We start from the raw sequence: 18714 nt of genomic DNA, 5'->3' as shown, positions 1-18714 counted from the left end.
TTTGCCTTTTATACTTAGGACAAAGAAACCCTAAAAACGTTTTAAAACAATTAGGGCTGAGTTGGAAAATTCTGCAGAAAAGCGATCTGCCCGAGCTTCGATCGGTCGAGCCTAAGCTTCAATTAATCGAGCCAAGCCGAAAGCCACAGTGCTTCCTGCTTTAAACTTGATTCCAACTTTACATTGACATACAACTTTGAGCTAGCTTTAAATACTTCTAAACACATTGTTTTGATCATGGTTTGCCAACAATACAAATTAGAGTTCTAAATACATAGAATCCTAAACTTTAGAACCTAACAGAAACCTTGGTTTTTGGGTTTTTTAAAAATTTTGGGGTTTTTCAAAATTAATGAGCTTTCATTGAAATTTTGGGTTGGGTTTTCACTTAAATGTGTTTAAAACCTTATACATTGCACCCCATTAGCATTTTAATGGTATTGCCATGCATTTAGATGTATGCTGATAGGTTTGGATTGGGCTGAGCCCATAATGCATTTTCTTTCGCATGTCACATGTTCATGCATTTCCCATACATACGTACTTCTTTTCAATATACTTGATATATTTGAAACTGCTTAGGACTTTTCTAATTGTCATTCTTTCTCTCCCTGTCTATTGGTTTACGTTAGTCGTGTCTATGGCACCTAAGCGTAAATCCATTCCAACACGGAATCCTTTTCATTTCGGTGTTTCTTCTTCGTCTGATCCTACTCTATCTCATATCCGGTTCTGTGATGATGATGCCTTTAAGGCATTTTCGAAGAACTTTTCTAGACGAGGCATTCATTCGGAACGCCAAGTCATTTTGACGGATTTTGCAGACCCTAACCTTCCCTTTGTCATTCACAGTAGGGGATAGGAGTCACTATGTGACGTCCCGGTCACCTGTCCTCTTGTGCTTATCTAGAAGTTCTACTCCAACATGCACGGGATTGATCGGTCAGTACCTCTTTTCTTCACTCGTGTTCGAGGTACGCGCATTCCTATCACACCGCAGTTGGTTGCGGATATGCTTCCGGTCCCTAGGATAGAGTTTCTTGACTATCCTAGTTGTGAGCGTCTAAGGACTGTGTCTAGGGATAAGCTCATGTCTGCTTTCTGTGAGCGCCCTTCTTCTTGGGGTGAACATTTGTTTACACCATGTCGACCTTTTGCTAAAGGTTCTAGATTCATGAACATGGTGATGATTTTTGTTTTGCATCCACTTTCTCACTATAACTCCATCACAGAGCCTCGTGCTCCATTTATCACTTCTTGAGCATCTTACCATAGATTTTCCTTTTCATTTCATTTTGTCTATTATAGATGTTCATCTAGATTTGGTGTCCTGTGATAAACTCATCTTTCCTTTCGCTATCACGAGGATCTTACACCATTTTTCCGTTCCTTTTCCCTCTTCTGACCATTTTACCGTCATGTGTGCCATAGATTACGCTATCGTTAAACATAGCGAGGCCCAGCTTCAGTCGTGGCAGTCGGATTCAGCAGTTCCTTCCTCCCGTTCAGCTCCATCCATCCACATCGGCTCCTCCTTCTTTTTCAGGCGATGTGTCTTTAGGAGACATTATAGCGCAGCTGCAGCACATGGATGCTCGCCTTGATACACTCTCTACAAAGTTGTATTAGGTGAACGTTCGTGTCGGTCGTATTACAGGATAACAGTCGTCCATAGGTGGTTTTGCTCTTGAGGCTACTCCTTCACCACCTTCTCTCGTGGCTTCTAATTCTGAGGATGATGATGATGGTGATGACGATGATGCTAATGGAGATGCTAGCTCTACCAATGAGATGTCTACTTGACACTCTTACCCTTTGCCATTCATGACAAAAAGGAGGAGTAGTTTTGGTATGAGAGTAGTCTATCTTAGGGAGAGAGTTAGTATAGGACCATTTTGTTAGGGGGAGTGTTGATACATTTTGAGGGATGTAGTGAGGATAGTATGTATCTTTTCTTTTCTTTCTTTTTAGATACATTACTCTTGTACATGAAGTCTTGTGACCATTTATAGACATACATTGTACTTATCTCTTTCTTTATATTGATGGATATTTTTCTTTCACCTACCCCTTCATGTGTTGTTTCTTTTCTCCCTTTATACACATGTTTCTTATACTTGTATGCAATCTATTATTTTTGTTTCATACAAAGATGTCTTGATGAGTTTTGTTTAAAGTGTTTTAGAAATACAGGTTCTCAAAGTCTACTTGCCATAAACTCTCTTCTTGCAAAAAATTTCAAGAGTTTGTGTTAGGATAGATTTTATTGTATTCAACAAGTGAATATGAGTTAAGTGATTTATGACTTCTCTCATATATTCATTTGTTTGTTGTGGTTTTGTCATGAATTGCCAAAGGGGGAGATTGCTAGGACATATGTGTTTCACATGTTAAGAACATATGTCATGATTTTATGTAATTGGCTTATCCTTTGACAAAATGTACTTTACTTGTGTTTGGGTATATCTAGGATGTCTTTAAATACTTCAAAAAACCTTGTTTCAAGATCAAGTATTGAAGTCTTCAAGTCTGTTCAAGAAAACAAGTTCAGAGTGCAAAATCATTAAAGCATGACAGCTGGCTCGACAGCTGCAGAAATTATTTTCAAACCTCAATGCTCCAATAGTCTGATTAGCTTTATCAAACTTTATGGAAAGCTCTTCACGATGAAGTTCCACATCAATGAGCTTTTTGGTGGCCAGCCTATAAAGTTTCTCATGTTTCTCAGAAAGTTTGTATAGTTTCTCATAGGCTGTATGGATATCATCTTGATCATCCATTTTCTCAAACTTGGACTCCACCAATTCCTCTTCTTCATCCACATCTTCAACAATCCCCTCAATAGGATTGACAGTGGCAATGAAGGCATTCAAGATTCCGTTATCCTCATTGTCGGAATCATCCTCAGGCTCGGTGTCGCTCAAAGTAGCAGCAAGTGCCTTACTCTTCCTAATGCTCTTGAGATATGTAGGATACTCCTGTTTCATGTGACCGAAACCTTGACACTCAAAGCACTTAGGTCCTGCAGGAACAATGTACTAACCACCATCTTTAGCATCATTTTTCCCTTTGTCTTGACTCTTGAACTAAGAAGAACTGGATCACCTACAGTCCTTGTTGAAGCTTTTCCCATTGGCATTCTTCATGAACTTCATGAATTTCCTAGTGACGTAGGACTTCATCGTAGAATCTTCATTGTCTGAAGACTCATCCGTGTCACTGCTCTTGGCCTTCAAGGCAATGCTTTTGCTCTTGCCCGACTTACCAATCCTTGTTAACCCTAGCTCGTAAGTCTGCAGATTACCAACCAACTCTGTCAAAGGAATCTTGTCAATGTCTTTTGATTCCTCGATCATTGTAATCTTGGCATGGAATCTCTAAGGTACAGATCTGAGCACCTTTTCACAATCTTGGATTCCGGAATGGTTTCCTCAAGATTGAAAGCTGAGTTCACTATATCCTTGAGCTTGGCATAGAACTCATCGAATGACTCATCTTCCTCCATCTTAATCTCTTCAAAGCTTGTAGTAAGCCTCTGAAGTTTCGAATCCTTGACAGCTTAAGTTCCTTAATAGGTTGTCTGGAGGATGGTCCATGCTTCCTTTGCAGTTTCAGTGGAGGATATCTTCTTGAATTCCTCATTAGTGAGTGCACTAAACAAAGCATTCAATGCCCTACTGTTGAAGTTTGCCGCCTTGATCTTAGCTTCATCCTAATCGGTCAGCGCTTCTTTTGGCTTGGTCTAGCCTATCTCAACAGCTTACCACACCTTCTCATCTAGAAACTACAAGAAAGCTCTCACGCGTACTTTCCAGTATGCATAATTAGTGCCATCAAATAAAGGAGGTATAATTAAAAACTGTCCTCTATCTATGACAAACAGGAGTCAATGGATCAACACAGCAAAAATTAAAACCTAATTAGAGTGTGCCTACTCTGATACCACTTGATAGGCCAAAAACGTATTGACCCATTGTGATAAATTAATTGATTAATTAGCCAAGTTTATTAATTAAAATTAACATGCAAACACGTGGTAGCATAAACAAATTACCAATTAAATTAAGTGCAGCGAAAAATAAATTGACACGGTGATTTGTTTACGAATGGGAAAAACCAACACAGAAAAAACCTCACCGGGTGATTTTAAGGTCACCACTCCTGAAATTCTACTATTATCACAACAAGCAGTTATAAATAATGGAATTCTAGTACCTTATACCAACTTACAATTGAACCCTTATCTCAATACCCAGTTGGACTTGTTTTGTAGTGACAATTTCTCCTTTTGATGCACAACTCTCAGTACGTGACTAACCAATTGCGCGAATCCCAATATGCAACTTTAATCACCAACTAGAAAAGGTTGTTGGCTGCGAAGTTCTTCAGTTCATTCCAACGATGAAGATCAGAAAGATACTTGGTCACAAAACCCTACGGTACACAAATACAGCAACTTCTTCACAAGAATGATGAACTAGGGCAAAATTGTGTCTCCGGTTATAATTTGCTTGAATAAACTTTGCTCAACACTTGTGCAACTTGTGAACACTTTGACGGCCTTTAAAATAATCCTTTTATATGTCTAAGGTTGTGAGAAAAGAAAATTCAAACACATAATCACGGATTAGAGTCAAAACAGAACTGAAATTCTATTTTTTATAAACCTTAATAGATAACCTATTTGTCGAGCTACTGTTGAGCCACGGGGTTGAACAGCTCTTTAAGCTTGATAGATGGCTAGCTGTTGAACTTTAATGACAAGCATTTTTCAACTTGAATCTTGGACAGACTTGCATGGTTTCAATACTTGATCTTGAAACAAAGTTTCTTGAAGTATTAAACACATCCTAGATCTACCCAAATATAAGTAAAGTGCATTTTGTCAAAGGATTAGCCAATTACATAAAATAGTGACATATATTCCTAACAAGTGAATCACATATGTCCTAATAGGTTCTTCAATTTTTCCCCCTAAAGATTAATAACAAATTAATTTGGGAATACTAGCCTCTGAACATGCAATTACTTCCAATCACTTAAACATTGATTATCACATTAAAAACTATTATGATGAACGTAAATCATTAACCTTTAGAGAGAGAGAGAGAGAGAGAGAGAGAGAGAGAGAGAGAGAGAGAGAGAGAGAGAGAGAGAGAGAGAGAGAGAGAGAGAGAGAGAGAGAGCACGTGCTCCAAGTCTCTTCTATTTTTTTGTGTAAAAAAATAATAATTTGGATCAACTATAATTTGGTACTAGCCTTTGAGCACACGTGCTTGAAGGCTCTTCAATTTTTTTTTGGGTAAAAGTTACTAATGCGTATCCATTAAATTAGGGATTACTACATTTTCCAATCACAAAAAAACTTAGTGATGTGATGAAAAAAATATTTCACCCGCAAATGCATAGCACTCATCAAACCTTAGGTATTTTTATGATTGGAAAATATAATAATTCCTAATTATAATGGATGCAAATTATTAACTTCTACCAAAAATAAAAAATAAAAGAGCCTTTGAGTATACACCATAGTATAACTAATGAGCTCTAATTTTGCTCTGTTTGCAAGTCCCTTTTTGTAACAGGTCTTCTATTTATACTTGATGTGAGTTTTTTAGGCTATGTGTCCCACGTTTGCAAGGATCAAATAACCTCTTGTAACTGACTAAGTTCTCCACATTCTAATTCCCATATTTGGAAACAGCTTATTTAATTGAAATTGAAAATTTTTTCTTGAAAGTACAGTAGATAAAACTAAAGGTGGCTGAAATAGTACAATGAGACTAATAAATAGTACAAAAAAGTGCAATGAGGCTCATAAATAATAGCAAAAATAAGTTGAATAGTAGCAAGAATACGCTAAATAGTAAAAAAAAAAAAAAAAATTGTTCTTTTAAGCTAATACCAAACACACACTAATTATGTGTGCCCATAATTTGGGCTTTTCCCTTATGATACAGTGCTTTTGGGCCTCACTTGGATTTGGGACCTTCCTTGTTACCCATTTATTTTCTTTTAGCCCAACAACTTGAATATGAAAATGCTAAACTAAAATTTAAATAATATAAAAGAAAAGAGAGCAGTTAAAACTTAAAATGTGCATAATGATCATAATTCATAAAAGAGAAAGGAAATGGGGTGGGATCTGATCATGATTGGTGTAGGGTCTCGATTCAGGGCTTGGGCCCAACAGTTATGGGGTTCTGACCCAAAGAGCCCTGGACAATGAATTTGTAGAGAGTGGGTTATAGAGTTAGGCCCTAACGAAGTGTGTGTTAGTTAACTTTGGACCTTACAACAATCAAAAATAAGAAAATCCCCTTCATGTCCATTAGGTATACAGCCCGAGGAGACGTATGGGGTGTATTCTTGTCTCTATTCAAAGGCTATGATCTTTCTCTTCTTCTTCTATTCTAAGTTCCTCCTTTCTTCGGTCCCCTTCTTCATGGAGACTCTTCTCTCTTTTATAGCCCCCTTGAAGTCATCAAAACCTTACACTTGTTGATCATCTGGACCTTCACTTGAGTGTCCGTCCCATCGGACATCTTCCCCATCATTCTGTGAGTTGTAGTAGTCAAGGTAACACTGTTCGTCAGTCCTCTCCACATTAATGTGGCTAGAAAAGTAGCTGCCATGCATTTAATATGGTAGTTGTAGTATTTTCCTTGACATCCTATACTCTCTTCCCTCTCACAGGCTTGTGGGACTCATCCCTGCTACTAATACTCGTTGGAGTGATTCTTTATTACTGGTAGGGTGCATATTTGAGCCATACTTGGTACGTCTGAGGAGACATTTCTCCTCGGACCGTCTTTTAAACAAGTTTAGGCCCATAAGAATTGGGTCGGGAGCTCTTTTGGCGCCCACACCTTCTCCTCAGACGTGGTCGAATTCTATATGGGGCCCAAGGCCCACTGTTTGATTTGGGGACTTTACCCCTACAATTGGGAATGCAACCCACAACCAAAAGAAAAAAATTTCTATTTTTTATTTTAGAAAGTTTTTTTATTATTACTTTTTCCTGCATACCAAAACATGATTTTTTTTTTTTTTTTTTTCATTCTTAAAAACAAGTTTTTTGGAAATAAAAAACAGAAGTAGTTGTCAAACATATTAGGTATTTGATTGAAACTTGGAAGAGGATTAGCTTAGAATAGGAAAAATAAAAAATGGTGACATGACCACTTCACGAAGCTCAGGATCAGGAAGAGTCCCAAAGTACGTATGTGACTATTTCAAAGATACTTATGATTTGAGTGCAAATATTTTATATAACCAAAAAAAGAAAAAAAATGAAACATTCAAATAGTGAAATCATAAATTGAGAAATTTACAAATTCTTTGTTTCATTATTTTGAGAGAGAATAATTTTAGTAAGAAAAGTGTAACGTCTACAACATTTTCACAATATTTTCACAACAAATTTTGAGTGATAAATTATTATTGGATTTAATCTAAACTTACCACTAAAATTATTTTTTTACCTACCAATTATAGCAATTAAAAACATTTTTAGTAGAGTGAATTTTAGGGAAGATGAAAAAAAAAAAAAAAAAAAAAAAAAAAAAAAAAAAAGAAGAAAAACTTTTTAAAGGGTGTTTGGTTGAGAGGGAGAAGATATGGTGGGGTTTAAATATTTTCTCTTAAGGCTCACCAATAATTTTTCTCCCCAAAATAGGGCGAAAAATGAGGAGAGAAAATGTGCAAGTGTACATGGACAAAAATGCCCAAGTGCAAGTGCACTTGGGTAGATTCGTCCGTGGATTTTTTTTGCTTTGTTTAAATGCATTATCTTATTGAAGGTATATCTATATAATTAAGTAGCTCAGTTGTTTCATTGATAATATCCGCAACTATCATTTGACATATTAGAAACTTATTAAAAGCATGGACAAATTCACGTATGACTAAAAAAAACCTATTTTATCTATTACTCTTAACTTTATTCTTACTTTGTGTAGGGGGGATAAATTAGCTCTTATAATCTTTCTTTATGCAAATTACTCGTTAATCTAGCACAAAAAATTAAAAATAGTATAAAACACTAAAATGTTGGTTTTGCGGTCTTACTGGTGTTAACAAATATTTTGTTGCAAAGGAAAACTTAACAGAAGCCAATAATAAGGTTATGTTTGGATTAGGTTGAAAACTCACGTCTGCGTCTGTTTTTTTTATTTTTTATGTGTTTGTGAGACTTGTGGTTACTATTTATGTACTGTTTAATGAACAGTAACCGTTAAGTTTGACATTTTTTACTTTTTTTTTTCAGCTAATCAATACATATCATGTACTGTTTATGGACCCATAAATTTCACTTTTTAACAACTTTTTCATTAAAAATAAATCTCACAATATTATACACACATTTAACAATTATTTTATTATAATATTTTTCAATTTTTAATTTCAGTTTTTAATTTTCAAATTCATCCAAATGGAACCTAAAAAAGAAAAGTGCAGCGTTTCTTCTTCACTGTTTCTTTTTCGGTCAAAATCACTGCTTCAAATTTCAAAAAGGTTGGCCTTTAATTATTTGCTTTTTGATAAATGAGGACTAAATTCAAAAGTGATTTACTTTTTTGTCGGCCACTTGTGAATTGTGATCGTCCTTATTTTTGCGTTTGGAAAGTTTACTACTTTCTTATTTCCTTATGATCAGGATATAATTTGATGAATTTATTCAATAATGGACTACGGAATACGTTTTCAAAAGAATTGGTACGATTTTATGAGGTTTTAATTTCGACAACTACGTCGAGTTTATCATTGGAGTATGTACTTACTGTACTTTCAAATTTTTTCCTTCTTATTTGGAAGATGATTTTGTGTATGTCATTAATTTAAAAAGTCAGTTTTTTTTTTTTTTTTTAGTTTTCAAATGCTAATTTTGTTTTACTATTTAACTTATTTTTTATTATTTAATTTATTTTTATTATTATTTATAGGTTTTATTATATTTTTTGATATTATTTATAAGACTCACTGTGTTATTTCAACTATCTTTTAGTTTTATCAATAAAAAATTTTCAATTTCAACTAAATAAGTTGTTCCCAAATTGACTATTATTTATAGATTTTATTGCATTTTTTGATATTATTCACAAGACTCACTGTGTTATTTCAACTACCTTTTAGTTTTATCAATAAAAAATTTTCAATTTCAACTAAATAAGTTGTTCTCAAATTAACTCTTAATACAACATCAAGAAATAATTATTTCTTGTTTGTATCAAAGCTTAGCTTAAAATCATGATAATTACAATAACTAGAACCAAAAACTTGCATAGAATTTCAAAAGATATTTCCAGGTGACCTTGTTCAAATGTCCACACATCCATTAGAGTGGAGGTTTCTTGGAAATTTCTTACATAAAAAAGCTAAGCTTTGTCCACCGTTCCCAAATCACGGGTAAAAGTAACCAAGCCCCATATCTGCATTCTGCTCAAGGTTGTCAATTCCGTACCGTACCAACCGGTACGACTGGAATATACCGTACTGGCCTGCAATCCGGTATGCTCGACCCCCCTATTTCATACCGGAAAAAATACCGGCTGTACCGGCCAATTTCGGGCAATACTGGCCGGTACAGAAAAAAAGTTTTTTTTTTTTTTTTTTTTTTTTTTTTTTTTTAAGTTTTGTAATTTTTGAATTTTTGTTAGGAGAGAATGGTAACTTATTTATATTAACTTATTAGTACTATTTGTTTTCTTAGTATGCAATGGTAACTTTTAAACTTTCTATTTTATTTTTTTATTTTTTTCCTTTTTAATTGATACTAAAGTATAAAACCATGAATAATTAGTTCTGAATTGAGGAAATGTTTTATGGTAAACTTTTATATTTATTATAATATATATATGCACAGACACATACATACATACATACATACATACATATATATATTTATTTATTTATTTATAAATATAAAAAATAGTAGTAAACCCGAAACGGTACATCGGTATTGACCGGTATCCGAAATATATCGTACCGGTAGCCAAACTGTTTCGGCCTCCGGTACGGAATTGACATCCTTGATTCTGCTCCAGAAAAATGCTTTGTCCACTGTCCCCGCCCTCCTCTCTCTCTCTCTCTCTCTCTCTCTCTCTCTCAAATTATTAAACTCGAAGAACGAGATGAACCAAAACTATTGACAAAGACTAATAAGAAGCAATATAAGGTCCTCTTTTTGAAACGCTGAAGTCTTGGTGTGTATTATCAAATTTTCAACCAAACCACTTATTTGTTTTTCGGTTTTTGCTGCACTCGTATAATTATTATGAGAAATGCTAACGAGTACCTTTAGGATACTAGTTAAAAATTCAGTTAAAGAAAATTTTTATGGGAAAAAAAAAATGTTTTAACAGTTTTTTTTTCATTTCCTATAAAAGTAATGTCAAAAATTTTCTAAAATAGATTGTTAACGAGTGCCCTGAGGGTACTCGTTAGTATGACCAAATTATTATTGGTGTGTAAAGTCTGTTTAGATGCATTTATTTTGCTAAAACTAAAATTTTTTTACTAAACTTATTATAACCAAAAGTAAAAGTTAGTTAAAATAGTAGAGTGAGATTCATAAATAATACTAAAAAGTACAGTAAGACTCATAAATAATAATAAAAATAAACTAAATAGTAAAATAAATTGACAAAAATAATCTTAAAAAAAAAAAGTGTGAACCCGAACAGAGGCCAATAATTAAAAGATAAGGACATTCCTTTGCTTTTTTTTTTTTCTCTCTTAAATATTCCTTTGTGTTAGAATCTCGTTTCCTCACCTGTGTATCTGTTTGTTTCTCAAAAAAGAAAAAAAAGAAAAAGAAAAGTATTCATCTTAAGTTACGCAAATTACTCATAACAGTGGCACTAAAAATAATACAATAACACCAATAGCCAATATCCAACAAGCATTGGAACACAATTTTGCAGATTTTGTACATCAAAGGAAATAACTAGAGAGTGATCTGTCATTTAGATTCATTGTTTTAACTAATGCGCGGTTTACTTTCTACGTTATACTTCCTCATGATCGTAGAAATTTCTTCTTCATTAAAGAAATAGATATTTCTCACTTTATGTTGCATTATAAATACATATCACATCCTAATTCTAGAACTCACACATTTTATATATTCCTCAAACTTCATTAAGAAAATGGTTGCTCTTAGTTTACAAAAGGGTCTGCTGACTCTCGTTATAGTTGGAATCCTAGCAGCAAATGTGAAGGGTGCTTGTAATTGTGCTGCAAACGAATGTTGCAGCCAATATGACTTTTGTGGCACTACTGCTGAATACTGTGGCGAGGGGTGCAAATCAGGACCTTGTACCACAACTACTAATGATGTTTCAGTCCCAGATATTGTGACAGAAGACTTTTTCAATGGGATACTTAACCAGGCCCAAGGAGATTGTCCTGGAAAGAGCTTTTACACCAGAGCTGCATTTCTTGATGCTCTTAATTCTTATAATCGGTTTGCCAAGTCTGGTTCTAATGATGACGGTAAACGTGAGATTGCAGCTTTCTTTGCCCATGTCACACATGAGACTGGAAGTAAGTTCTTGATCCCCTCTCTAACTTTGTTATTATGCAATTATTTAGAAACATATATAATACTAATAAGCAATTATGGATTTGTTCCTTTCTTAGGATTAGTTCCCTTGCGCAACAACGTTGCGTATAGGGCTTGTGGGTTTTCCTTCGTGGGACCAGGGAAACAGTGAGCTTTATGGATTCCTTAACTAGAGATTGGAATCGTTTGTCTCTTTCTGAACAAGAGGGGGACATGTTTGACTTTGAAAACAAAAGTGTCAAGCCAGGAAGCATGCTAGCGGCAAAATTCTTCACTAAGAGAGCCCTCAGTATAGAAGTTGTGGCTCGGACTCTCCGACCACTGTGGAAAACAAAACAAGAGTTTCGCATCAAAGACCTGGGAAACCATCTCGTTCTTTTCACGTTTGAAGACGAGTTGGATGCTGAGAGAATTCTTCTCGGAGCACCGTGGAGTTTTGACAAGTATCTGGTCGTTCTCTGCCGATACGAAACGGACCAGTCTCTAAAGGAGCTCCGCTTCGATACGGCAGAGTTTTTGATTCAAGTGCACCACATACCTGCGAGACGAATGACGGTTGAGGCGGCGGAGGGGATATGCCAAACATTAGGACGCGTAATCCACTGCAACGATGACGAGGAAACTGACGGCGAGGAGTTCATGAGAGTACGCGTGGAACTGGACATCACAAAACCGCTCAGTCGTGGACGGAGAGTGCGGTTTGGTCCAGATAGTGAAGGGTGGGTTTCGTTTCGGTACGAACGACTCCCAATATTCTGCTACTGGTGTGGGAGGTTAACGCATGACGCTAAAGAGTGCGACATCTGGATTCGCAGCAAAGGGAGTTTACATGCCCAGCAACAACAGTTCGGAGAGTGGATGCGCGCGCCTCAGGTGAATATGTTCAGGCCAAAAGTAATATCGGTGGCTGGGCAGGAGGATCGGCGAACGCATAGAGTGGCAGAGAAGAGTGGTTTCGCTACTACTCCGGCGACGGTGACTGACAGGCCGGTGACGATGACTAAAACGGATGTTAGCACGAGAAAGGAAAGTGCGGATCCCAAGGAATATTCGAATTTGAATGAAAAGGCGAAAATCACGGACATACTTACTGACAGGGAGAAATTTGAGGCGCATATCCAAGAGATTGATGATGAAATCCGTAACGGCACTGATTTTTCTTCGGTTACAAATGCTACTAATGATAATCATGTTTGCAGGAATAAAGGAAAATCTGACAACACGTTGACAGAGAGGAGAAAGGATGAACTTCACGTGGAGGGGACTTTGGACCATGGGCCACATGATATGGGCTGCTTGGGTAATGGGCCTAATGGGCCTATTGCAAATAACCCAACTATTAGAACTTGGAAAAGAATCATCACTGGGCCTAAGATTAATAATCCAAGTCCGGAGGAGGCACATGCAGGAAATAAACGTGCACATGACCATGCAAACACAAACACGGTATCTACGTCAAAGAAGAAAAAAATGGAAGCCGAGGTGGTTGAAGTAAGTAAGATGCTGGCTATGGAGTTTACTGAAACGGCGGTGGCTGCGAGACAGCACCGCCGAGATCAATGAATGCTTTAAGTTGGAACTGTCGGGGGCTTGGGAACCTCCGAACAGTTCGACAACTCCAAGAGGTAATAGCCTCTGAAGATCCCAGTTTAGTGTTCCTCATGGAAACTAAGCTATCCAAGGAAGAGATGACTAAAAAGAAGCGTACTCTCGGATTCACAGAAGGGCTGGTAGTGGCTAGCAATGGGAGTAAAGGGGGATTGGCCTTACTCTGGAAGAAGGAAATAATGGTGGATGTTCAAACATTCGGACCGTGGCATATAGATGCAGAGGTGGGAGGGATTGATGGCACAAGGAAGTGGAGGTTCACGAGGTTTTATGGGCAACCGGAAACAAGTAGGAGAGAGGAGACTTGGCGTATTCTAGAAAGACTTGGGAGCTCAAACCATCTTCCCTGGCTGTGTATGGGGGACTTTAACGAGATCGTTAGTGATGCTGAAAAACTTGGGGGCAATCTGAGGTCACCTAAACAGATGGAAAGGTTTCGGGATGCAATAAACAGATGCCGATTCAGAGACTTGGGGTATGTGGGGCCACGTTTTACCTGGAACAAAATTTTTGCAAATGGAGATAGTTGGTGGATTCGACTAGACCGGACGTTGGCCACACCGGAATGGTTTTTAAAATTTGCGAATGCGAAGTTATACCATCTGTCGACCACTGCGTCGGATCACTGCATTTTAGCTCTTCGGTGGAATCAAGGGGGGGAAAGGCGACATAAAGGTGGAAAGCCATTTAGGTTTGAAGCAATGTGGCTCCGTGATCCAAGGTGTGCGGAGGTTGTAAGTGAAGCGTGGGAGTCTGGCCTTGGTGTCTCTACAGGTCATCCATTGCAGAACTGCATTTCCTCATGTAATGCTTGTCTTACTCAGTGGAACAAGCAGGAATTTGGCCATGTTGGAAACCGGATCAAATCACTTCGGAATAGGCTCCAAGCACTGGAAACCAACCCGGAGCACAATCTGGAAACCATCCGGTAGGTCAGGCAGTCTCTAAACTCTTGGTTGGATATAGAAGAGGTCATGTGGAAACAACGATCTCGGAATATTTATCTGAAGGAAGGGGATCGTAATACTAGTTTCTTCCATACAAAAGCATCGAACAGGAAGCAAAGGAATTGGATTCAGGGGCTGGAGGATGGGAATGGGCTATGGCAGGAGGATATGGATGATATCGAGTATGTCGCTACACAGTATTTCTCCACATTATTTACTTCCACTCAGTCGGGAGATATGACAGAGCTTTTGAATGCCATCACACCTATAGTCACGGATGCAATGAACCTGCTGTTAACCAGAGAGTTTCAGACCTCAGAGGTTGCCCTAGCATTGAAGCAAATGCACCCCAATACTGCGCCAGGTCTGGACGGCTTGCCACCCCTTTTCTATCAGAAATTCTGGTCGCTCACAGGCACATGCATCACTTAAGCTGCACTGGACTTCCTGAATCATGGTATTGTTCCTCCTAACTATAATGACACACAGATTGTTCTTATTCCCAAAGTCCAAAACCCTAGAAAAATTACTGAATACAGGCCAATTAGTTTATGTAATGTAGCCTACAAGATAGCCTCCAAAGCTGTTGCTAATAGATTGAAAAGTGTTTTATCAACTATTGTCAGTGAAAATCAGAGTGCTTTTACCAAAGGGCGTTTTATAACTGATAATGTGTTAGTTGCATTCGAAACCATGCACCACATTAGCCAAAAGAAGTCTGGGAGGGTGGGGGAGATGGCTCTAAAATTGGACATGAGCAAAGCCTATGATAGGGTAGAATGGACTTGCTTGGAGAATATTATGAGGAAAATGGGTGTCCATCAGAAAATGATTGAAGTGATTATGAGATGTATAACTACTGTCACATATTCTATCCGCATTAATGGGCAAACCCGAGGTAGAATAGTCCCTTCTAGGGGCCTTCGCCAAGGGGACCCATTATCTCTTATCTGTTTCTATTTTGTGCAGAGGGTCTTTCAGCACTACTTCGTCGTGCAACAGAAAGGCAAAATATCAATGGTGTAGCTGTGTGTCCAAGAGCCCCAAGAATTTCCCACTTGTTCTTTGCCGACGATAGCTTGATTTTTTGTCGAGCATCTTTGGAAGAATGTGATGAGTTACAGCGCATTTTCAGTGTTTATGAAGCTGCCTCAGGACAGCAACTCAATAAAGCCAAAACTGCCCTATTTTTCAGCAAAAATACTCCGCAGGCAATACAGGAGGAAATAAAGTCTAGATTTGGAGCTCAAGTCATACGCCAGCATGAAAAATATCTAGGACTACCTTCGTTGGTTGGGCGATCCAAGAAGAACACCTTCCATGATCTAAAAGACAAACTGGGTAAAAAACTTTCAGGGTGGAAGGAAAAACTCCTATCGAATGCGGGCAAAGAAATTTTAATAAAAGCAGTGGGCCAAGCAATACCTTCTTATACTATGAGTTGCTTCAAACTTCCAGATTCCTTATGTGATGAGCTTGCTGGTATGGTCCGCAAATTTTGGTGGGGACAAAATAATGGGGTTGACAAAATGGCTTGGCTTAGCTGGGAGAAGATGTGCACTCCTAAGGAAACATGCGGTATGGGTTTTAGGGACCTCAAAACTTTCAACTTGGCTTTACTAGCCAAACAGGGATGGCGCCTTCAAACCTCTACAACTTCACTTTTCTACCGTGTCTTCCATGCTAGATATTTTCCACATGGAGACTTTCTCTCAGCCACTGTGGGGACAAGACCTTCATATGCTTGGAGGAGTATAATTGCTGCACAACAGTTAGTCCGGAATGGGAGCCGTTGGAGGATAGGAAATGGAGCCAAAGTCCGGATTTGGGGAGACTGCTGGCTCCCTTTATCCTCCACTTTTAAAGCTGTCACACCATGCCCGAGTGGTGGGGAAGAACTATTAGTGGCTTCGTTAATCGATCACCAAAGGGGAGAATGGAACTTGGAAGCCTTACAGCGAACTCTCATGGCCAAGGATGTGGAATCGACTCTTACCATTGCACTGAGCCCAACGCTGCCTGATGATAACATTATCTGGGCGCTGACTCCTTCAGGGAAGTTCACGGTGAAGTCAGCTTATAGCTTGGCCCTTAAAGAGAGAGCTGGCAATGACGCAGAGGAGAGCTCAAACTCAACACGGATGAAGGAGTTTTGGAAGTTTATTTGGCGATTGAATGTCCCTAATAAGATTCGAAACTTCACGTGGCGTGCTTGCCGGAATATCTTACCCACAAAGGATAATCTCTTCCGGCGAAGGATAACGGCGGATAATAGATGTGAGGTATGTGGAAGCTTTGAAGAAACAACAGGCCATGCACTCTGGCACTGTCACCGTGCGGAGGAAGTATGGAAGGAAGCAGGGATGAATACGGATAAGGTGATGGACAACTGCCCGGAATTCTTGGACTTATTGTGGTATGCCCGAAACGTGAAGCAGTGGCCGATGGAGGACGTGGGTTTGATGGTAACGACGGCATGGGGCATCTGGACGAACCGGAATGAAGTGCGCCACGGAAAGAGCAGAAAACCAGCGTCCGTCGTCGTTGGGTGGACAAAAGAGCTCTTGGAGAACTTTGTGATGGCTAACTATTCTACACGGCCTTTCAAAGATTCTGTGGAAGCAATATGGCAACCTCCCAAGCCTCCGTGGTACAAGGCAAACATGGACGGTGCAGTTTTTACTCAGCAAAAGGAAGCCGGGATTGGGGTGGTGATAAGGGACCACCACGGAGAGGTAGTGGCAGCACTTAGCAAGCGGATAAAGGCTCTGTTGGGTGCTGTTGAGATAGAGGCTAAAGCAATGGAGGAAGGCGTCCGCTTCGCATGGGAAATGGGAATCCGAGACTGCCTGTTTGAAAGCGATTCCCTCACCGTCGTGAACGCCATGCAACGACGTACAGAGGCCCCAGCTTCTATTGTTAATGTTATTAATGGGTCATTGTCCCAGCTGTATGGGTTTAGAGATGTAAACTTTAGCCATGTGGGCCGGTCAGGAAACAAGGTTGCACACACACTAGCCCAATTTGCTAAAAGCGTGCCAGACCATTACGCGTGGGTTGAGGAAGTTCCAGTTTGTATTGAAGGGCTGGTGGCCCAAGATGTCATGTAGTTGGTCTTGAGTTTATTTTAAAGTAATGAGTTTCACATCAAAAATAAAAAATAAAATAAGCGATTATGGTTGTCGCCTATTCTATAGATAATATTTCCTCGTGTTATTATTTTGTTACAGACTATAAATGATATATTTCTATCAGAAAAATAAGACCATAAATGTTATATATATGTTGTTTAATTAATGCGATTTATCAAATTACAATTCAGTTTAATAAGCCTCAACAGAGAATAAAAAGACAACATGGTTTTCCGAAGTTTGAAAACGAAAATAAGATGAAAATAAGGCAACATTTATAACAGATATTTATAGTTTTCATAGACATGCACATTTGCGCGTAATAGTCATGTATTTAACTTACAATAATATAATAATAGTGCGATTAGATGGCTTTTATTGATTTTTTATTTTCTGAAGGTAATATAAATAATTTCACCAAAAAGAAATTACAATAAATAAAAATGAGGAAATTTATAAGTTTGACCTAAAAATATAGTTAAAAAAAGAATGATTTGATTTATTTCCAGTACTTTTTAAATTAGAAACTCATTTTATTTTAATGAGAAACTGCCACATCACACACTAATTAAATAAAATGTGAAGATTAAAACCCACTACTACTTGCTATTGTGTATTTAAAATAAAAGGACACATCCAATTAAAAAAATATTAGAGGTAAGTTAAATCCAAAAAAGAAAATCCAAATTTTTTACCTTTTTGGACTTTCCAAAGGCAAACATATTATTTGCAAGGACTTATCCCCAAGGGTTGAAGCAAAATGTTGTTGTCTGGACAGGTTTATGCTATATAGAAGAAAGAGATGTTCCAACCACGGAAAACAATTGTAACACAGACTACCCTGATTATCCATGCAATCCTAGCAAACGTTACCATGGCCGTGGACCACTTCAACTAACCTGCAATTACAATTATGGAGCAGCTGGAAAAGCAATTCAGTTTGATGGGCTAGGCTCTCCCGAAACTGTTGCCAATGATGCGAATATCTCGTTTAAGACTGCCTTATGGTATTGGATGACCAATGTTCACCAATATGTAAGCCAAGGTTTTGGAGCAACAATTCGAGCTATTAATGGTCCTAAAGAATGTGATGGTCAAGATCCTAATAAAGTTCAGTCTCGAATCCAGTATTACCAACAGTACTGTACTCAATTTGGTGTTGCACCTGGTGATAATCTTTCTTGCTAGGATATTTTTACTAACAGTTTTTATTTTTCACCATGTTACAATTTTTTTCTTTAATTGTAACTGAATATTAGATCTTATGTATGAAATAAATGAAAATATTAAAGAGTTAGTTGGGTGCCAACTCTCTTAGATAATAAATTTTTTTGTTCTCACATGAGAACTTAATTTGAATCAATCTTGCCTAGTCCAAGAGAAGAAGTGTAAGGAATGCAAAAAATTTATTTTTTCCATTATGTAGTTGTTGGACCCTTCAATGGAATTCTTACATGGAATT

General features: G+C 37.8%; 1 protein-coding gene across 1 annotated transcript; it reads left to right on the top strand.

The window, feature by feature from the left end:
• Positions 1-11150: 11150 nt before the first annotated feature.
• Positions 11151-18450, top strand: LOC115965367 (endochitinase EP3-like). The gene is made up of 2 exons (XM_031084566.1): positions 11151-11547; positions 18031-18450. The coding sequence occupies exons 1-2, from the start codon at positions 11151-11153 to the stop codon at positions 18438-18440; spliced, it is 807 nt and encodes a 268-aa protein (XP_030940426.1). The 3' UTR covers positions 18441-18450.
• The last annotated feature ends 264 nt before the right edge of the window (positions 18451-18714 follow it).

Source organism: Quercus lobata, chromosome 10 (assembly GCF_001633185.2).
Source record: "Quercus lobata isolate SW786 chromosome 10, ValleyOak3.0 Primary Assembly, whole genome shotgun sequence".
NCBI classification, from domain to species: Eukaryota; Viridiplantae; Streptophyta; class Magnoliopsida; order Fagales; family Fagaceae; genus Quercus; species Quercus lobata.
This window is presented reverse-complemented; position numbering and strand designations above follow the sequence as displayed.

What these genes read in the sequence shown, in the direction of transcription:
- LOC115965367 (XM_031084566.1), top strand. Translation starts at nt 11,151, where the DNA reads ATGGTTGCTCTTAGTTTACAAAAGGGTCTGCTGACTCTCGTTATAGTT. An exon ending in TGTCACACATGAGACTGGAA is followed by an intron (nt 11,548 to 18,030) that starts GTAAGTTCTTGA and finishes TTGTCTGGACAG; the next exon opens with GTTTATGCTATATAGAAGAA.